This window comes from Gallus gallus, chromosome 13 (genome assembly GCF_016699485.2).
Source record: "Gallus gallus isolate bGalGal1 chromosome 13, bGalGal1.mat.broiler.GRCg7b, whole genome shotgun sequence".
NCBI lineage: Eukaryota > Metazoa > Chordata > Aves > Galliformes > Phasianidae > Gallus > Gallus gallus.
The window spans coordinates 9865666-9886862 of NC_052544.1; the positions used below are offsets into that span (position 1 = coordinate 9865666).

Consider the following 21197-nt stretch of genomic DNA (forward strand, 5'->3'; position numbering starts at 1 on the left):
TGACCTACATCCACATCCACAACGCACACACCGACCTTATGTGGGACGCGCTCACAAGCAACCGTTCAATACTTGCTAATGCAGTGTTCAGTAGGAGCACATACTGCAGACATGGTGACAGGAGAACTTCTGTTCTCTGCGGGCTTCCTGATGCTTGTCCTCTGGCTAGTTTTTACATACCCTGGCCCAGGCTGTACAGTCTATAAGTGGAAAGGCTGCTATGCATGCAATAAGTACCGTAAACAGCTAAAATGAAGAGAGCTGCTTGCATTACACTGAGTATTTCATAAATCCTGAAGCAACTGTTTCAATTCCAGGAGTCTCAGACAGAAAGACAACCAGGTAACAGCATCTGTTTCACAGTCTCCTCAATGGTGATGAACCGAACAGAACAGCAGTGTGATATGAAGCTCCGGGACTTTGGCATCGCAGTAACCAGAAACAAACAGCAGCAAGATGCGAGGCAGGAGGGAGGAGGAAGCAGGTGGGAAAGGGAACAGAATCACCCCAACACCCAGTGAAGACAAATCCACAGACACAGAGGATTTCAGACCACCGACAGAGGACGAACTATGCCTGGCAATGCCCAGGTGTGCTCACTTATCTGCGTGCATTTCCAATGATAAACTAAGTTTCCTTTAAAGCTGGGTTCTTTAATCCACAATAATTGGTTCAAGAAAGGAAGGAACTGCGGCCATTACCAGAACCTCACTAAGCCTCACAAAGACACTGTCAACGAATACTTCCTTAGAATCCATGAACTGGTGAAAAGCTGAAATGAAACCAGGTCATCAGATATGCCTGATTTTCAACCGTATTTCTGTGGTCCTTTATTCTATCAAACTATTTACAAGCAAGGCGTCAGATAAATGCAGCCATCGCTTTCAGAAACTACATTTCAAAACCCGTGAAATGAAAGCCATATTCAGATTGCACAAAAACATTCACTGTGACTTTGGCTGTGACCAGAAAGATGCAGTACCGGAGAACAGCACGTGCACACTGCAACCAGTGAATGTCTATTTGAAACTCAACAACTAAGAGCCAGCAGTTTGGGATACGGTGTACGTGGAACCACTCACGCTTTTGTTTCTTAATTTAATCCCAGGGGCTTCTTTAGAAGCAATGAACACTTAACTGGGGGCTGCAGGTTTCCTTTTCTGCATAAATTAGGATTTCTCCACAGGAGAAAGGGGGTGAGACCCCACTTTGTTAATCACAGTGAGCTGAGGCCACTGAGCCAAGACCATAACCTCCCCAAAGCCAGCTGGTATCCTCAGGGAACTCCACAGAAGCATTTTTCCAAACAACAACAAACGAAGAGATGATAAACATAACATTCACAAGAAGTTTTTAAGATTTCAGTTGCTTTTGCTGAGATTTCCCTACTAAAATGCCATCAGTTTTTGAACACGAGCAACATTACATTAATGTTAAAATACACTTAACGCTCAATGATCTCTGGTTACCAGCACTTTGAGCTACATCCTGAGGAAGGTTCACACTTCAATCAGGTCCTGCAAACTTGCACTGGAGAAGCTTCTTAACCCTTGCATTGGGAATCCTGCTTTGTATGCACGCACCCTCGTACTGAGCACAGCCAACAAGCTAAGAAGCACCTGATTTGTTTCCCTGCTGCTAATCAGAAATCCGTGGGCAGTCATCACATTATCCAAAATAGTAAGCAGTCTGAACAGGTGTTTGGGAAAACCAAACAGACCAGCACCAGGGCAAGTGAAGGAACTAATAAAAGGAGATAACCATCCTGCTCCACACCCTTCTTGCATCAGGTAACAGGAAGGTTTCTTTCTTTCCACTAACAGTGGGAGGGCAGGTCAGGGATACACTCTCTATTCCAAAACAAGAAGGGAATTCTCCATTTTTCCTAAGAACACCCACATCATTCTCAGGGTAACCTTGTGTTGGGTTGCTCTCTCCAACTCAACGCTTCGGGTTTTGCATGCACAAAAACCTAATTCCGCATATTTAAAAGTGAAAACTAAGTCCCCAGTTCAATAAGCATCTGAAAGTTAACAGCAACTATTCTGCCATTTTATTACCAACAAAACTCTTGTGCTTTTTCCTCCCTTAAGACCAGAGCAGTGTCAACGTGCAGTCACAAAGGGCACTCACGACCGTCCTACACCATATGTAACCCACAGAACAAGTTCCCTATCAACAATTAATGCAAACAAAGCCTTGCCAAGCAACGAGCACAGGCTGCTTCCTCAGGCGAGCACCCCACCTGCTCACACCATGGGATGGCCAGGGGGGCAGCAATGGAAGGCAGGCTGCCTTCCCCGGGTGGTCTCAGCACTGGGAGCACTCCCTGTAGTGCCTCCTTCCCCAACCCCATGCACATCCAAGCAGTGCCATGGCTGCAAGCCAGCACTATGGGGGCTGGCGGATGGATGGATGTGTAGGGCCAGCAGTCCTGCCACTTCTTTCTATCTGGACCTCAAAAAAGCTGCGGTCAAATTAGTTAATGCTGCAGCTCAGGCTGTGCTGGAGATGTGCATGACGGCCTCCTGACCAGGGCAGCTCTCCACCAAGTGCTGGCACACAAGGACAAGATGGCACACAAGGACAAGATGGCACACAAGGACTTTTCTCCCCATTACTTTTGCTGTTCTTCTGAAAGAAGCGCAAAGGAAAGCTCGATGCAATCACAATGGTAACTGCACAGAGTCAACACATCAGCCTGGATGAGTGCTTTCCCATCCCTCTGGAGAGGCAAAGCACACTCCTGGATTCATCAACGCTTTCGGACACAGGAGAGATTGCTGTGCACCAAGTCCAGCCTTATCTCTGCGGAACACTCAATCACGGCTGCAGAAGCCGCCGTGAGCAGCTGCACTGAAACAGTTTTCTAATTTGATAAAAACAAAGAGCAGAGAGATAGCAGTGCAGCAGCATCTCACGCTCCGCTGGGCAGCGGATGGCCAGGAGCACCCAAGGAGCGGCCGCACCACGACGGCACTCCCAAACAGGGCAGAACCAGCAGGATGGGATGCACATCCCCACAGCACACCAAAGAGCCCTAAAACCCCCTGTTCCTGCACCAAGTCCACACGATGCTGCCAACCCCAGAGCGGCCTTCTCACAAGCGGTAGAGCAACACAGAAGGAACATTTTAGCTTCCAGTGACCATCCCATGCAAGCACACTGTGCCTTCACCCAGCCCTGCAGCCTGCTCCCAGCCCTGCAGCCTGCTCCCAGCCCTGCAGCCTGCTCCCAGCCCTGTGGTGCCTTTCGCGTTTTGCTGCACGCCAAACTCAGGATGGTTGCACACCACGTCCAATGCCTGCAATGTGTTTTGCAGCTCCACACTCCGTGCGCTCACCTCCATGGAAAAATGCTCCGAAGCCACAAAATTACACAAAAGAAAGCAATGCTATTGTTGATAGGTCTCAATTCACTCTACAACAGTCTGCACCTGGGAAGTGTTTAGGGGTCCACAAATCACCAGAGGTTGAAAACTGCTGCTCTAATTCAAAGCAGACTCTCTCGCAGACCTTTTCCACCCATTAACGTGGAAATCCTGGCAATGCCTGAACCACCATAAAGGACTTAACCCCATTTTACTGGGCAAGGACTGCGCCGTGCAGCACAGATGGCTCTGTGCAGGCAGAACAAAACATCTGTCACTTCTTCCTGGTATCAGAAGTGACATTAACGTGATGTTTTTACACGTTCTTGATGGATGTGCCCAGCCCTTGCCAGGAGCTTGAGTTTCTTCCTTCAGGTGCTTCTGGTCCCCGTGCCATTCCCAATGGCTGTACAGAAGAAGTTGTCAATCACAGGCAGGAAAAGCAGAATTATGTTCTAAGTGACACCAGTGAGAGTTAATCACTGCCCTTAACACTGCCTTTTGAGTTAATAATGTATTTTTAGCATACGGTCTCAACAATAATTCAAAAAATACCACTTTTCCTGAGGCTTCAGTAGCTCATCACCCACCTTCAGAGCTGACAGCTCCTGGGTGAGACACACATTTGTCCGGTTAACACGGGGACACTTTGAAAACAAAACCTTTCCATGTGGCGCTGCTCAACTCCACTCCTGGACGGGGAAGCACTGAGGTCTGAAGCTGCTCCACTCGCAGGAGGCAAGGAACCAACGGCAAGCACAACAGAAGCACTCTGCCCTGGGGTCAGCAACTGCTGTAACAGTATCGCACCGAGCCGCTGCCACAAGTTTCAGCAAGGCTTTGGAGGAAACTGTAACGCCATCATTCTCTCAACAACACAAAATGTTACCAAAAGCCCCGAGGTCTGGGAGCTGCCCCTCCCCGCAGAAGCCACCACCGAGCAGACACACGGCAGAGGGGACCCTCAAAGCCCATGTGTGCCAATGGCCGCTCCCCTCCCGCAGCAGCAGGATGCACCGGGCGGCTGCATTGCGTACACCACATCTTGTACAGACCAGAACCCAAGTGCTGAGTGAAGTCTGTGCTCCTCTGGTGACAGCCCTACACTAAAGGCTTGACCAAGGGATAACCAATGACTGTGGAAAGCATATTTATCAGGATGCCGCTTGAATGAAGTCTCTCTTAGCCAAGCTTGAACTCTGCATTTTAATTTAAGAAGTGACAGAGGTTTGTGACATCTGATTCCCCAAAACCACACCTTTGAGACTGTCCCAAACACAGCCCTGGTCTGGCTGTTGGCAAAGACCCGCACGGCCCCGTAAGGACCGCAAAGGCATCGACCACACACATTCCACACCGCACTGCTTCCCAAGAAACCACATTATTTTTGGTAACATCACATGAACAAACAGAACCTAATCAGAAAGAGTAGATTAGAGAACAAATACAAGTGAAACAAAAAGAGCCATCGCTGCCAAATGCTGGGATAAGTGCTCCCAGGAGCCAGCGCTCAGCCCGCGCGGACACACGCGGCTGTCACCTGGCCCTGCAGCACAGCAGCCATCAGCACAGCACAAACAGGGCACGCTGTGCTATCACAGCCTGACAGCCAAAGGCATTCAGGAACTCAAAATGAGGCTGTGACGGAGCCTAAGACAGCGCCCAAGCCATGGAAACGTCCATGTTCTTCTGGATGCCCACCACGGCTTTGTGAATCCCTTTGTGAATAAGTTTAGCTATGCTCAAAACATGGAAGCGCTACTCAGTGACAGGAGGAGTCGCTCCAAACCCAGGGGCCCAGCAGGCTTCACAGCCTGGTGAGGTCCAGCTCTGCGCCTTCTAGGAAACAACATCATCCCAGCAGCACAAGTCCCAGCAGTGGGGGTTCTGTGAGAGCACAGGCACAGGACAGCGGTACGCAGAGTGCCTGTTCATGCACTGTACATAAGAGCTGTACGTGCACTGAGTGCAGGCACAAGGTACAGCCAAATGGGATTCACTTCCCCACCAGGAAGACGTCGGCTGCCCAAGGAAATGGATGCTCTCTGCTCACACCACTGCTGTGCCCGTTCTGTCTCAGGGATCCAATGCTATCAGCGGGTACCTGCACCGCAAACCAACAATCTGTAGCAGAGGATTCCTTCAGAATCGTTTACAGAACGGCACGGGTTCCTTAGAGAAGACAGAAATGGCCCCACAGAAGCCTGCCAATACATGGTGTGTAACCCACACGCAGGGGGACAGACAGTTTGTAACAAGAGCACAACGCCGTGGCTACCGAATGCCATAGAACCCTTCACCGTATTAGGGATTAATCCCAGGCTTAAAGAGATCACTTCGCTGGCCCTTTGTTTCTGAAGCACCCTGAGCATGCTACACACACCGTCCGGTTGTGGTGAGCCAAACCCCAGCAGCCCCACACCCCGTGTGCACGGGGGCTCCTGCACGAGTGCACGGCACGAGGCTGCACGCCGTGTAACACACGCGCACAGCAGTACTACAGCTTCAAGCACCGCGTACCGCGAGCCGAGCAGCTCCAACGTACTTTGTGGGCAGCAATTATAAAACAACGAACCGGCAAAGCGAAAGGTAATTAGGTACAACACTTACGTTTATAAAAAAAGAAAAGCAAAACTTCAACGTGAGAATTCTACCAGGAGCGAAGCCGCCTCTCCAACCCCGCAGCACTGCAGCTCTGGCAGCGGGGCACAGCCCAGGGGCAGCCCTGGGCCCCAGCGCCCACCCCACTACAAAACACCACGGCGGGACAACCTGCAAGGCCAGGAAACAGCCGAAAACAGCCTCGCATCAACCTGATAACAGAAAAAACGTACAAAGCGTCCATCCATTGCAGTGTAAATGGCCGCGATCCAACGGTACCACGGAGGAGCCATCAGCTGCCCGCAGTCGCCCCATTGTCACTTCGGGAGCAGAAACAATGGCCCAACAACGGCTGCTGTCATTTGTCTCGAAACCCGGCGCTTGGCTTTGAGTTTCAGCAAACCTTAGCCAAGATTAAGGTGGCCGTTAAGATAACTTCGGAATATGCACATCCCACTTAACACCTGAATGCTGCCTGGGCCGGGCGTGCCAAGCGCTATTAACAGCCCCCTGCAACACAATGCCCGCCTGCCCACCCGGTATGCGTCCCACAAAGACCGACCCTTCTGCGGGAAGCACTGTCGGCATTTGGGAAATCGGCCTTTTCAGAGTTCCTAACGACCCAGCGAATCCTGAAAGCTCGCAGCAGTCCGACAGGCTGCTGTTTGCACGCTGTCCCGCTGGCAAAGCCGAAGGGGCTGTGGGTTTGGGAATGGTGTTCGGACCAAGGCCTGCCGCAAAGCGAAGGAACCGTGGGTAAATGGGGTTATCTGAGCGGCCCGGCTACGACAAGCTGCCCTAAAAATAGCGGTGTGGAGCTCCTGGGGGGTTTTGTTTCGTTGTTAGGTTTGTTTGGGTGGTTCTGGTGAGTTGCAGCAGGCTCTCAGAGAAAGATGACTCGACTCACCCAAATCCAAAGGGGACAAGAATTCAATGCTTGTGTGAATAGAGCATCTGAGGGCAAGCCTGGCTATTCCTATAGCTACTGTGTCACATTCAGCTATAAAAAAATGTGAGGTCTGTGTCAGTGGTAACCTGGCACAGGCAAAAAGCTGTCCCACCCCACAAACAGCAGGGCTGAAATGAATGACCTCTCTGGCAACCTGCTCTTAGCAGAGGGAAGACGAGGCAGAAGGATCCGGCAGAAGTTGCCAACAACAAAAAAGTTTTATACAATTCTGTGAGGTTAATGGCACACCAGGGCGTGCAGGAGGGCAGCCTGATTGAAAGTCAGCCCTTCGCTCCATGCCCAAATAACGGGCTCCATCACCAAGCATTCTCACCATTCAGGCTGCAGCGCACGCAGCAAAGCCACCGACAGTAGAAGCAAAGCGTTGTGAAAGTACCTCTGCTCGCTTCTGTTTACAACGTGAGACCCTCCCACAACCGCATCACCGAGCACATGTCTGAGAGATCCCCGCTCCGCTCAACAAAGCTACGCACCGACCTCAGCCTGACAGCAGCCTCTCTCAGAGCACCCGCTCTGAGCTTTGCAGCGCAGAACACCGCTGCTCCCAAAGGCACTCACTGCGGGGTCATGCCCTGCAGTGCCCCAGAGCAACTCCCGCAGCAGGAACACAACGGGTTCCCCAATGAATGAGGGCGAGTGTGAGTGCATCCCCACAAACACCGCAGCAGCACCTGTCTGGCAGCAGCGGCCACGCTGAAATGAGAAAGAGCAAAACGCTGGCAGGGTCAGTGCTGTCACACGGGTTAGATCCCACGCCTCGCATCAAACCGTGCCTCGAACCCGGAGCAGAGCAAACTGAAATGCTACAAAATCGCGTTTAAAAAACAAAACACTCGAGGAAAACACTGAGGATCTCTAAGAACTGCTGCACAACGGACGTGTGTGCCTATAAATAACTCCGGCAGCTCAACTGAGGAATGCTGAGAACCATCCCAAAGTTTCACTCGCGTTCAAAAACGAGCTCTGTGTACGTCAGATGCGCCCAACCGCTGTCAGAACTCGGAGCTGCAGCACTTCTGCTCGTTCAGCACGTCTGGGAAGAACCTGATGGAATGCGAGCCGCGTTTAGGAAGGGATTAAAGGGAGAGTAACGGGGGGTGCCGGGGGTGAGGTGGGGAAACGGGGGGGGACAGCCCCGCAGCTCGGGACCTCGCAGCCAAACAAAGAGCTGTGACGATCCGGGTGCTGAGAGACGAGGGAGGTCCCCTCCCGTCCCCATCACCTGCCCGAAAACACGCTGAGAGCGGAGCGGCGAGAAAACAAGAAAAAGGAGAAAATAAATCCAGCCGAGGCATTTCGCAGCAGTGGCGGCAACGACGGCTACGGAAGGGAAAAAAAAAAATCGTGATGAAAGGAGTGCGGCGAGAGCTCCGTGCGACAAAGGCACGGCCCGCACGGCGGCTGACAGCTGCGTCCGCACCGCGCACGTGAAGGCGGACGGACGGACGGGGCCGCGGCCCGGCACAGCGGCTCCCAACGGCGGCAGCGCTGGTGTCAAATCTGTCCCCTCGGCAAGATGGCTGCCAGCAGGCCGCCGCGATGTCAGCTGCCAGCCGCGGCCCGGCCGGGCCCGCAAGATGGAGCCGCGCCGCTCCCCCCGCCCGGTGCCGCCGGCCGTCCTCCCCCCACCCCCCCCCGCCGTTCCCCCCCTCCCGGCCCCGGCGCCGCTTACGAGCTGCAGCGCGGCCGCGGCGCTGCCGGAGGGCTCCGCGTCCTCCCCGGGGCCGCCGTCCGACCCGGGCAGCTCCGCCGGCTGCAGGCGGGGCGGCTCCGGGCTGCCGGCCCCGCGGCTGTGCTCGGGCTCCTCGTCGTCGTCGTCGTCGTCGTCCTCCTCGTCGTCGTCGTCGTCCTCCTCCTCCTCCTCTTCCTCCTCCTCCTCGTCGTCCCCTCCGTCCCGCAGCAGCAGCGGGAAGCCCAGCGCGGCGGGCTCGGGGCCGGCTCCGCCCGGCGGCTCCTGCGGCGCGGGGGCGCGGGGGGGCGGCGAGCCGGGGTCGGGCAGGGCCTCAGCGCCGTCGGCGGGGCCGCCGAGGTACTCGGCGCTGATCATGGAGGCCAGGTCCTGCAGCCGGCGCAGCGGGATGTAGCAGGAGGACGGGTCCTGCCCGAAGCCGGGCTTGGCGGCCGCCAGCTGCATGGCGGGCGGCTCGGGGCCGCGGGGCTCGCCGAACGGACCGCCCTTGGGCTCGGCGGCCGGCAGCGAGGTGCCGAACGGGACGAGGCAGCTGCGGCGGCTCACTTCGCAGGCCTGCTCCATGCCGGGCGGCGGGCATCCACCTGCGGGCAACAGCACAATGGGGTCAGCCCGGCCGCCCGCGACAAAATGGCAGCCGCGCCCCGGGGCCCGCTCCGCTCCGCGGCCCCGCGCGGGCGAGAGAGGAGGGAGGGCGAGAGGGAGGGAGGGAGGAATGGAGGCGGCCGCCGCGCCGCTAGGCCCGGGCCGCGGCCCCTCCGCCCGGCCTCGCTCCGCTCCTCGGTCTCCGCTCCCGCTCGCGCCGCCCGCTCGGCGAGAGGCGGCGCCCGCCGGGCAGCGCTCACCTGCGGCCGCCGCGGCCGGCTCGCCGCCGCCTGCCCCCGCTGCGGCCCGAGAAGGAGACGCGCCGACCCGGCCCGGCCAGGCCCCGCCAGCGCTCCTCCGCCGCCTCCCTCCTCCCTCCTCCGCATGCGCGCGCCCGACGCCGCCGCCATCCCGCCGGGCGCGCGCCCCCCGCGCCTGCGCGCGCGCCCCCGTGCCCGCTCTTGGGGTTCGGCGGCGGCCAATCAGCGCGCGCTCGCGCGCCCCCCCTCCCCCCCTCCACACACCCCGCGGCGGGCGCCCCCCTTCCTTCCCCCCCCCCCCCCCCCCCCCCCCCCACCACCACCACCGGGCCCGGCCGCTCAGTGCTGCCCCCCCGCGGCGCGCCCCGGCCCGGCCCCGCTCCCACCTGCGGCCCGGCCCGGCCCGGCCCGACCCGCGCACGTGGCGGCCCGCGGGCCCCGCACCCTCGGCGGCGGCCCCGGTCCCGCGGGCACGGCTCGTGCCGCGCCTCACCTGCGGGCCCCGCCGCCCCCAACCACCGCGCGGGGCCTACGGGCGGGTGTCGGGCCCGCGGGCGCCAACAAAATGGAGGCGTTCGGACCCCGCGGGCACCGAGCCCGGCCCGGCCCCGCGCGCTGCCCCGGCCATTGTCCGCCGCCCGCTCCGCTCCGTTCCCCGCCGCACCGCCGGGCACACGGCCTCGCCCGCGGGGAAGCGGCGGCCGCGTCCTCGTCGGGCCCCGCCGCGCCGCGCTCCCACCCGCCCCGCCGCCGGCCCCGGGCCGCCCCTCCCCGCACACCGGCGGCGTCCCCCGGGCGGTGGTGGCGGCGGCTCCGTCGCTCCCTCCAGCTGAGGCCGGGGGCTCCGCCACGAGCCGCGCGGGTCCGGGCGCCGCGCCACGGCACCGCACGGCACGGCTCGGCACGGCGCGGGGCGGGGGGCAGCAGCCGGGGGCAGCGCGGGGCTGTGGCACACACCGGGGCGGTGCTGCCCGGGCCGCGTGCCGCCGCGGGGCTCGGCGCGGTGCGGCGCTGCCCGCCCCCCCCTCCCTTCTCCCCCCCGCCGCTGCCCTTTGTTTCCCGGCCGGGCAGGGGCTGCGGGGCCGCTCGGTGCTGCGCTTCCTTCCCGGGGCCGCGGGGCTCCGCTACGGCCGGGCGTCTCGATCGCCAGCGGTGACCGCAGGTGGGCACGGGCGGGAGGGCGGCAGGACGCAGCCCGGCCCCGCATCGGGCGCCGCCCCGCGCCCCGCTGCCCGGCGGCACCGCCCTGCGGCCCGACGGGACCACCTCGGTCAGCCCGGAGGAGCCCCGCCGCCGTCCCCGTGTCGATGTGCCACCGCCCTGACGTGGCCCGCGTGGGGCACAGCGCCCCATAGGATCGCGGCCCCACGCCCTTGCCACTCGAGGCCCCGGGAGCGCCTTTCCCTCCTTCCTCCCGCAGCCACGTGCCCTGCGCCGCGCCGCCACACTCCCAAAATAAAGGCGGTGGTTTTATTTAGTACCCCCCCGGGGGCGGGCAGGGCTCCGCGTGGCGGCGCAGAGCAGCTCCGCGGGTTCCACGGTGCCAGGATGGGCCCCGCACCGGGATGGGCCCCCGCCTCGTTCCCCCTTGTTGTGCTCGGGTGGGGGGGGCGGGGGGGGAGGGAGGGGGTTGCTGCGGGCAGGGCCTGGTGCCGCTGCAGGGGGCAGAGCGCGCGGGCACCCGCAGCGTGGCCCAAGCCCTTGAGCCCCATCCCGGTGCCCCACACGGCACTACTCCCCATCCAACCCGCGGTTGTGGGGCTGCCACCATCCCTGCAGACGCTCTTCCGGCCGCCGCGCTCCCGCTCGGCAGCACAGCACAGCACAGCACAGAGCCATGGCCGCCTTTGTGTGCGCACTGCGGGGTCTCTGCTCCGGCCCATCCCCGCGGGTCTCTGCCCGCTGCCCGCAGCGCCCGCTCGCCTTCCCGGCGGCCCTTGGGCTCCACTGCACACGCAGCGCTGTGGGGTGGGCTGAGGGCCGGGGGGAGAGCAGCCCCGGAGCGGAGCGCAGCACAAAGGGTTCTGGGAATGCGGGGTTGGCGAAAGGGTTAAGGCTGGCGGGCAGGGGGAGGGCTGGTCGGGCCGGGAGGAAGGAAGCAGAGGAGGAGAGGAGAGGGGAGCATCCTGCCCGCGGGGCCGGCGGGGGCCCCTTCCCCGGGGAGCGCGCGGCTCGCCAGGCCCCGGGCCGCGGGGATGGGCTCTGCTCAGTGCCGGTGGCACCGTGCCCACGGCCGCGCGCTGCAGGCGGGCTCGGCTGCGCCATCCGCTGCGGAGTCCCGCGGGGGGTCCCCTCGCCGGGCACAGTGCCACCCTCTGCCGTACCCACAGCCCCCGAACGTCGGTCCCGGGACACGCGGAGGCGCGGGGAGGTGTGCAGCCGGGCCTCCAGAGCCGGGCACCGGGCGCCAGCACGGCGTGGGGGGACGGGGCCGCCGCAGAGGGCAGCGCTGAGCGGCGCGGGGCGACGGCACGGTGCTGGAGGAACGGGCTCGGCGCCCTGCTCCCCGCCCGCGGCGCTGGCGGCCCCGTCCCCAGGGCCAGCGATGGCTGCGATGCCCCGCGCCGGCTCCGTTCCGTTTTTCCCCGCAGATGTGTCCCGGGAGCCGGGGAGGAGCGGGGCAGCGCCCGGCCGTTCCGCCGCCGCCGTGCGCGGAGCTGCCGCCGCCGCCGGCCGGGAGATGGGGCTCGCGGCCCGCACAGCCCCGCAGCGCTGCGGCCCGGGGCTGCCCGCGGGGTGCGGGTGTGCGCCGTGCGGAGGGAGCGTGGTTCCGTGCAGGGGGGCCTCGGTGCGCCAATGGTGTGAGCGCGCAGGGATCTGTGCGCGGTACTGCAAGCGTGCATACGCGTGTGTCCACGGGAGGGTGCAAGCGTGTGGCTTTTTGTACAGCGTAGCAATGCGGCCGTGGGGGTTTGGTCGCAGGCAGATAGATGTCCGGGAATGCAGACGTCTCGCTTTCCTCAGCCCCGCGCCCGGGAAGCAGCGTGGGATGCCATCACGCGTGGGACCCCGTGGTGCCCTTTCCCTGCCCTCCCTTCGTTGCCTGGGGCCGGCGGTGCTCACGGGGCGCGGTGGGCAGGGGACAGGAGCCCGGCGCCTCGCAGCCCCCATCCGCACCCAGCAACCACCCAGCCCCGGGGCAGAGGCGTTCTGCGTCCCACAGAAGCCAGATGCTGCCGGGAGATAAGATCCCAGCGCCTTTGTTTTGGGGAGAAAAGCCGAGAGCTCCCTCCCTCCCGACAACAGAGGGTCGTTAAGCAGAGGCATCTCCGGCGATGGGCTGGCATCTGGAAGCAGCTCGGTGCCCCCGGCGCTCAGCATCACCCCCGGAACTCAGGGCTCCCCGTGGGCAGCGGAACAGCGGTGGAGAAGGAGAGGTCTCACGTCCCGCGTGAAGCAGCCCCGGCCCCGCAGCGCGGCACCTCCCGGGGCCCGGTGCCAGGGCCCGGAGCTGGGGGAGGGCGTGTGGGAACGGTGCCTCAGGAAACCAGCGGGATTTAACTGGGCTACACGCTAAATCCCCCTCACAAAAGGGGCCTGTTCGTGGGGACAGGATGCCGGTGGCTCAGCCACACTTGTTTGGCCAGCAGAGCCTGGCGGATTAAGGACAATTGGTTCAGCCCTGACAGAAAACACCAGGAATGTTCAACAATAAAACCATCCTCCAGTTGGTGTGAGGCTGCGGGACGCCCTGGCGGTCTCCCCTGCCCCACGTCCCATTCCCCAGTCCAGCCCAGAGCTCCCCAGCCCCAGGATGGAGGGGATGCACAGGTGTGCAGGGCAGCAGCAGATCCCGAGCAGGGGATGGGGCACAGCGCTGGGCACCACTGGGACGCCGGGAGCAGAGGTGGGTTGTAAGGATGATCCCCTCCAGCCTGTGAGCAGACAGAGCAGGGGACATGGCACAGTCCCATCCCCAGGCACAGCCCAGGGATGGCTCTCCGGTGGCTCAGGGGGCCAGGACTGGACAGCCCCCCTCTGCCTGGGCAGTTTGCCCTCCGGCATCTGAATGCCCCATTCAGGGCTGTGCTAAATGCATTGGTTCTGGCACATTAGCAGACAGCTGGGATCCTTCCTCAGGGCAGGGAGGCTGTAGGGCCGGGGCAGGTTTCACACCTGCTGGTGGTCTGGGGGCCCTGGGGGGGAGGTATGCCCAGGGGAGAGGGGGAGCAGGGCCCCATGGCCAGGAGCAGGGAGAAGGGAAGCAGGTCTAGGCTCCCCCCGAAGTGGGGAGGGGGCACTCAGACAGCTCTGAAGACACATGCAATGCAGGGCAGGCTGTGCCCCCAGCACTGCCCAAAGGTGGCTGCACCCCACTGCCAGCACAGCAAAGCGTATGGGTGAGACCCAGGGGCCTTGTTCCACCTGCCCTGAGGCCCAGCGGTTGGGCTCCCCCAAGCCTGCTCCCACGTGTGCTGGGGGCTGCTCCCCTCTGCTGGAGCTGCCCCTGCAGCTGGGAGCTGGAGAAGGAAACGAGATCCCGGGGCTAACGGCCCAGCAAAACCCAGCCCTCGCTGGAGCGGAGGAGATGAGGTGAAACCTTAGATCCAGGGAGACAGCTGCAGCCCCTGCCTGCCCACGCTCCCTGCAGAGCTGAGCTGGGTGCAGCAGGGCAAAGTGGGCACCAGGAGCAGGGCCTGCAGCTCCCAAACCCCGCTCCCAGGGGTACCGGGGTTAGGAGAAGGCAGCGCAGAGCCCATAACTCACTTTTATCGGGTGTCCCAGGGCAGGCCTAGGTGGGGAGGGGGGAACCCCACTGTGCGGGGCCCGGGGCTCTTTCCCAGCCTGGGAGCCAGCAGCAGTTGGTGGATCAGTTTCAGGGCGATGCTGGTAGCGGAGTTCACGGTGGCTTAGCGCAACAGCGGCTAATGGGGAACAGATGCAACAGTGCTTTGTGCCGGAGTGAGGCTGGAGGCACAGCACCCCACTTCCTGCACCTGCGGCGTTGGCCCCCCGGCAGCACTGCCTTCCTCCCTCACCCCTGGGAGCAGCCCAGAAACTGCACCAAGAGCTATTAAAAAAAAAATAGTAATAATTTATCAGCTCGATATTTCATGTACATAAATATTAATCTCTATGGCTATGTACAGAGGCAGGCAGCGGGGCTCCCCCCAGGAGCCACTTCCATTGAAGCATTGGACAACAGCTGACTCTCCAGGTGATGCCAGGGGCCCCGGGGTGATGCCCACCCCTGCAAGGCAGGGGCTGACGCTGCCGGATCCCAAGCAGGGCTGCAGGCTCCAACCGTTGAGGAGGAGCCCAGTTCCCAACAAGCGGAGACCCTTACGCCCAGAGAAGCAGGGAACAGCCCTGTGTGGATATCTGCAGGCATCTCCCAACCCTGCCACCCCTAAGTCCTGCCGCTGGGGCAGGCGAAGAGGCAGGGAGCGAGCGGCAATGGGTCGTGGGTGAAGACAGAGTCGTCGGAGGAGCAGGTGCTGGTGGTGTCCTCGCAGGAGGGCGAGTACTGCTCGAAGGGCATGGAGAGGTCCAGGTACTGCAGAGGACACAGCGCTGTCACTGCCTGCCCTGTGCCCCTGCAGGGGCCATCCCCTCCTCCGCTCACCTCCTCCGAGATGGCCGCCAGGATCTTGTCCAGCCCCTCCACCAGCTGCTTGAAGGTGGGCCGCTGCGAGGGGACCGCGTGCCAGCACTCCCGCATCAGCATGTACCTGGGGGTGAGGGCATGTTATAGGGGTGCCGCCGCCCCCTGCTCACCCACCCCCCAGTGCCGGTACTCACAGCTCGTGGGTGCAGTTGGACGGGCAGTCCATGCGGTGCCCCTCCTTCAGCAGCTTGAAGAGCTCCTCCACGGGGATGCCAGGGTACGGGGAGCCGCCCAGAGTGAAGATCTCCCACATCAGAATCCCAAAGGACCACCTGCAATTGTACGTGGCATAGGACTGTGTGACTGCCCCAGCTCCCTTCCCAAAGCAGGCAGGGCCCTGTTCCCCTCATCCCTCCCACCCTGCTGTGTCCTGGGAGCAGGGATGAGAGCTCTGGCCAGCGCCAGAGCAGAGCTTCACCCCATGGAGCGCCCCTACCCTATAGCTGAGGACCCCACGGTGCTACCTCACCCCAAACACGTGGGAGCCCTTGGCTCCCAGCACTCACACGTCACTCTGGTGGGTGTAGACGCGGTCGAACAGAGCCTCAGGTGCCATCCACTTGACGGGCAAGCGGCCCTACAGGAACAAACCTCAGCTCAGCCAGGCTTATGGCTTTCCATCCCATACCCTGCCCTGCACCCGGCCCCACACTCACGTTGCTGGTTTTCTTATAGTAATCAATGTCGTGGACATCCCTGGCCAGGCCAAAATCAGCGATTTTCATCACATTTTCTGCTGTGACCAGGACGTTGCGCGCAGCCAGGTCACGGTGGATGCACTGCCAGGGAGAACACCACATCACTTCAGGTGTGAGATGGCAGCTCCCACCCCAGGCCCCCCGGCACCACTACCCCCAGGAGATGCCACCATCCCTACCCGCCTGGACTCCAGGTACTCCATGCCGCGGGCCACCTGGTAGACGCAGGACACCAGGTCCTTGAAGCAGAGCTGCTCCTCGTGCAGCTCCGTGATGTCAAAGGTGTAGTCGGGCATGGGAGGCCGCCGGGCCCGCAGGTACTCGCGCAGGTTGCCCTTGGCAGCAAACTCCACTATCACATAGAGGGGCCCTAGGGAGGGCACACAGCACTCAGCCCTGCCCCATCCACCCCGGCACCCCCCTGCCCCCGAGCCCCTCACCGTCCTGCGTGCACACTCCCAGCAGGTTGATGATGTTCTTGTGCTTGTCCATCAGTTTCATCATCTCCATCTCGGAGATGAGGTCAGCCAGGTCCTTGTCGGTGGCGTTGTCTGGGGACAGAGGGCTGTGTCACTGCGTGCTGGGGTGGCACCAATGCAGCAGCCGTGCCCAGGACGCCACAGCAGAACAGTTACCTTTGAGCATTTTGACAGCCACGGTGACGGCTCGGTCCGGCCACTGCCTGTCGATGCCATACGCCTCTGCCCGCACCACCTGCCCAAAGCAGCCCTCGCCCAGGGGCTTCCCCAGCACCAGCCTGCCAGGGGAGGCAGAGCTGTGAGTGCACCGTGGGGCTGACCCTGCTCCGAGCCCACGGGGCACAGTGCCCAGGTGCTGGCACTGCTGGCCCCAGCCCTTCCCAGCTCCTTACTTTTCTCGGGGGAATTCCCACTTGGAATCCAAGGGGAGGTCCAGCTCCACAACACCCGCCAGCATGGGGGCACAGCTGGAGGAGAGGCGGGTGACGCGCATCAGCGACGTGCTGGACTTTCCCGATGAGCTGGAATCCAGGGAGAACTGCGGGGACAGCACAGCAGCCCTCAGACACCTGGGGCTTACGCTGGGAGCAACCGGGTGGGGGCAGCCCCAAGGACAAGGTGACAGGGACAGGTGGCAGCAGCGGGGCCAGTTGTCACCGAAGCGCCTCCAGCTCAGCCCTCACCTGTCGGATGAGTGGGAATTTGGAGAGCTTGTGCACCGCCATGGGCTCCAGGGGCTGCTTGCTCGACTGCGTCTGCATGCGGCACAGCACCACGATGATGAGGGCCATGGCCACAGCCAGCGAGCCCGACGTGTAGATGATGATGTCAGTGTATTTGGCCTCAGGGGCCTCGGCTTCGTGCACCAGCTCTTCTTCTAGAGGGAGAACACGTCAGTCTACACCACGGTCCCTGTGCCGCTTCCAACCCTAACCCTAGCCCTAACCCCAGCCCTACCTGGGAGCACAGTGAGCCACGCCGACTGGTAGGAGAGGCCAATGGAGTTCCCTGCCAGGCAGGTGTACTCGCCTGCGTCCTCCATGGTGACATTACGCAGGTACAGCACCTCCACCTCAGAGCTGTTGATATCTGCAGTCTGTGGGCACAGTGAGGGACTGTGAGCATCCCTGCGTGGGAACAAGCTCCGTGTGCCCCCCTCACCCCCCGGGCGCTACCTTGAGCACTTGCACGTAGGGCACCCCGTCAGGGCCGTAGCTGCTGCCGTTCACCTCAATGTGCTTCAGCCACTGGATGTGGGGCTGGGCGTCGCTGTACACCTTGCAGAAGAACTCCACATCGCTGCCCACCAGGGCAGTAGTGTTGGCGGGCAGCCCTGCCTGCAGGATGGGCCGGTGTGGGGACCTCTCTGCACATGGGGCATAGGAGCAGCGTTACCCACAGTACCCAGAGGCGTCCCAACCCCACCTCCCTCAAGTGCTGGGATGCAAAGGCTGTCCAAGTAAAGCAGATGAGAACGGGCTCCTCCGCCTTCATCCCCTGCAGCCTGTCCCCTCTCCCCAGCACAGGGGCAGCAGGGACCCCTCCCAGCACCGCCTGCGGACCCTCACCCAGCACGTCCAGCAGGTAGCTGTAGCGGATGCTGCCGAACCTGTTCTCCACCAGACAGGTGTAGTTGCCGCGGTCGGAGGGCACCACGCTCTCCATCACCAGGCTCCAGTGCTGGTGCCGGAGCTGCGACGAGGAGCAACAGGTTCAGGAGGTTGCAGCTGAGCCAGACACCAGGAGGGGAGGATGACGTGGGGGGGGGAGGGGGGCCTTACCCGTATGCCCCCGATGCGGTGCTCCCCCCGGAACTCACGCCCATTCTTGAACCAGCGGATGCTGGGGCTGGGGCTGCCCGAGGCCGGGCAGCGGAACTTGACCGTGTTCCCCGCGGGGACAGCGTACAGCTTCTTGTCCATGCGGTGCGGGTGAGTCCAGTACGGTGCTGGGGAGAGACAGTGGGCACTGTGGGATGTGGCGCGCGGCCTTGGGTGGGGGCTGCCCCCGATCGCTCCCCCCCGTGGCAGCGCTCACCTCTGTGCACATAGACGGGCTCCTCGCTGCGGTCTCCGTGGGGGCCGTCCCCATCGCTGTCCTCATCATCATCACCCGACGCCAGCGAGTCTGCAAGGGAAAGCGGGTCACGAGGGATGCCCCTGTCTGCAGGATGGGGAAATCGGGCCGTGCTCCCCTCGGCGCTGCTCTGGGCCCTCACCCACTACAGAGATGGTGAAGTTGCGCAGGACTTCCCCGGTGCCCCGCGCCCGACACACGTAGAGCCCCGAGTCCTCGTAGGCGACCTCGGCGATCTCCAATACGCTTTGCTGGAGGCGGACGCGGGGCCCCGGGAGCAGTGGCCGTGACTCCTTGTACCAAACCACGCTGGCCCCGCTCTGGTTAACATCGCAGTACAGCTTCAGCGCATTGCCCGGGTCCAACAGGAGGTGTTCCTCCTCCGACTCCAGCAGCGGGCTCTCAAACAGCTCTGCAGCCCGGGAGAGACGCGCTGAGCACCGCGCACGGCGTGTCCCGACGGCGGGGTCCCACCCACGCTTCTTCCCGGTGCGCGCTGCACGCGCACCGCGGCACGGCGCCCCGCCGCCCCGTCCTGGCCAGAGACGCGCGCACGGGCTGGACTCTGCCCCCGAGCGCTGTGACAAGGCTTCCCCCGCGGCCGCCCGGCACTGCCGCCTTCCCGGCCAAGGCCACCCGTGCCACAGTACTTCCAGAGGGGTCTGCGGCACGGGGTGCCCGCGCCCGTTCTGCCGCACTGGGATGGGAAGGGACTGGGAGCGCCCAGCATCAAAGCCCCCCCCCCCGCTCCCCGCGGGCCTGGCCCACGCCGGGAAAGCGGCTCCAAAGCAAATATTCCGCTCTGTTCTAAACTCAGAGCCGCTCGGAGCAAAATCACCGCTGGAACAAACCAAAGCGGCGGCGGCTCAGCGCCGGTTTGGCTGCGCCGGGACCCGCAGCCCCGCAGCCCCCGCCCCGCTCCGCCCGCGTGTTCCACGCGCCGCCGCCGCGCCCCGAGCCTCGCAGCTGTCAGCACCGCGTGCGCCCCACCGCACCGCCACGGCCCAACCGCACCGGCACCGCCCGCCGCACCGACCCAGCCCGCAGCCGGACTGCCGACCGGCGAAGGCTGCGAGAAGCGGGGCCGGGACAAACCAGCAACGGAGCCGCTCTCAGCCCCCCCCCCGCCCCGCCTCGTCCGTACCTGGCTCCATCTCCCCGCGGTGGGAAGCGGCCGAGCCGGCCGCCACCAGCAGCCCCGCCAGGACGAGCCGGAGCGGCAGCATCTTCCGGGCCTCCCGCGGGAAGCGGCACCGCGGCGAGGAGCTGCGCTGCCCCGCGGCCGTCGGGCAGAGCCGGCTGCGCGGAACCCCGACGGCGCGGCTCCTCCAGCACCGCACCGGCCGCGGCGGGGAGGGCCCGGGCAAAGTCCTGCGGGGCCGGGCGGGCTCCGCTCAGCGCCGCGGCCCCATGGCGGCCCCGACTCTCACCCCGCCGCGCTGTGCCGAGGGCGCGGGCACTTTGTAGGGCGGCGCTCGGGTTACGCGGCGCCGCGGGCGGCCTCGCCGGGGGCGGCCCCGGCCCCGCCCGCTGCCCACCCCCCGTCCCCCGCCCCCGGGCCCCGGCCGTGCCGCGGCGCCGCCCACAGCCCGCAGCCCCCGCCGCGCGTTGCCGGGCGCCGTTCCCGTGGCGGGGCGCGCGGGCTAATTGCCGCCGCTGCAATTAGCGCGGCGTTATCGCCGCCGGGGCCATCAAGTGGCCGTGACCCCCATTAGGAGCCCATAAGGCCGCGTCGTAAAACGCCGCGGGACCGCGAGGCGGGGCCGGCCCGGCCCTAATCCGCGCCATAAACACCTCTCCGCGGAGGGACCCCCGGCACCGGGAGCGGTCCCGGCCGCGTCCCGTTTCCCCGGTCCTTGCGGGAACGGAGCCGGGAGCCGAGCCCCGGAGCTCCTCCCGGAGCCGCTTCGCGACGGAGCTGCGGTGCTGCGCCGCTCGGGGGCTGCCGCTGTCACCCCCATCCCGCGGCGCCGTGACTCCGGGCCGCAACAGCGCCGCATCCCGTGCACGGCCGCTCCCCTCCTGCGGTCCCGCTCCCCTCCCGGAGCCCCCACGGCCGCAGCCCCCCAGCAGCTGTTCCGCACGGCGCATTCCTGCCGGCGCGTGAAGCGGACGAGAACATCAATTTCACGGAGCAGCAGTCGCCTCCGCAGAGCTCTGCAAAGTGCCGGAAGCGCGGAAAAATGTTGGGTTCGGCTCGGTTTGAACCAAACCAAACCAAAAGTGAGGGGCACGGAGATGCCCGGCGAGGCAGAGGCGGCAGCCGGGTCCCGGCTGGTGGAAGCAGCAGATCCTCTGCGGCTGTCTGGGGAGGGATGTACGAAGCCCTGCGAGAGTGCTGGGAGCCTGAGATGGGCACTGAGACCCCCCGTATCCCCGCCTGGTTCCTGCAGTGGGGATGGAGCCAGGTGGGCACATGGGAGCGGGGCAATGGGAGCCGTGCTGGCAGCTTGCCCTGTGCCAGGACGGGGCAGTGGGGTGCGGGCTGCAGGGAGCCGCTCCCCTCCCAGCCGTGGGGCCGGGGGGCTTGGGCTGCCTTGCTTGATTTATAGCAGCAACTGAAGGCAAACAAAAAGCCCTTCACGGCAGCACAGCCCACCGCCTGCTGCCCGCCTCCGGCAGCACCGCCAAAGCACCGTCACGCCAGCAGCTCAACAAGGGGGGATTGTGCCAGTGCCAGATCCCTGTGCCACAGCATGGCCCTGCCCTGGCACCTTGCTTCGCCACGGCACCACGAGGGGACACATGAGGGGCACGTGTCCCCATGGCCACTGAGCTGCCTAGGGAGGGGGTGCTCAAAAGTGGACGTGGAGTGGATGGGGCAGTGGGAGTTCTCTGCCCCGTGCCCAAGGAGGGCTGA

General features: G+C 63.3%; 2 protein-coding genes across 6 annotated transcripts in view; both read right to left on the minus strand.

Moving 5' to 3' along the window:
• NSD1 (nuclear receptor binding SET domain protein 1) overlaps positions 1 to 12131 on the minus strand; it is a 60716-nt gene extending 48585 nt beyond the window's left edge. Inside the window, exons 1-2 of one of the 3 annotated variants that reach the window (XM_046900431.1) lie at positions 10256 to 12131; positions 8614 to 9215 (exon numbers count right to left, since the gene is read on the minus strand). In XM_046900431.1, the coding sequence (XP_046756387.1) occupies positions 8614 to 9215; positions 10256 to 10829 (1176 nt within the window). In that variant the 5' untranslated portion in view covers positions 10830 to 12131. Of the gene's footprint in view, positions 1 to 8613; positions 9643 to 10255 lie in introns of those variants that run through there. The other 2 variants (XM_040647286.2, XM_040647287.2) reach the window with 2 other exon arrangements.
• A 2359-nt stretch (positions 12132 to 14490) lies between these two features.
• FGFR4 (fibroblast growth factor receptor 4) lies at positions 14491 to 19800 on the minus strand. Of its 3 annotated transcripts, none has more exons than XM_025154976.3 (17): positions 19482 to 19800; positions 18480 to 18749; positions 18299 to 18388; positions 18043 to 18209; positions 17830 to 17953; positions 17437 to 17627; positions 17219 to 17357; positions 16945 to 17135; positions 16654 to 16799; positions 16418 to 16539; positions 16223 to 16333; positions 15962 to 16152; positions 15741 to 15863; positions 15591 to 15661; positions 15219 to 15356; positions 15043 to 15148; positions 14491 to 14973 (listed from the first exon to the last, which is right to left on the minus strand). In XM_025154976.3, exons 1-17 carry the CDS (start codon positions 19561 to 19563, stop codon positions 14827 to 14829), a joined length of 2409 nt encoding a protein of 802 aa, XP_025010744.1. In that variant the 5' UTR covers positions 19564 to 19800; the 3' UTR covers positions 14491 to 14826. The 3 variants fall into 3 exon arrangements, with proteins under 3 accessions (XP_025010744.1, XP_015149349.1, XP_015149350.1); XM_015293863.4 differs by having other exon boundaries at positions 16945 to 17138; XM_015293864.4 differs by lacking the exon at positions 18480 to 18749 and having other exon boundaries at positions 16945 to 17138.
• Between the last annotated feature and the right edge of the window lie 1397 nt (positions 19801 to 21197).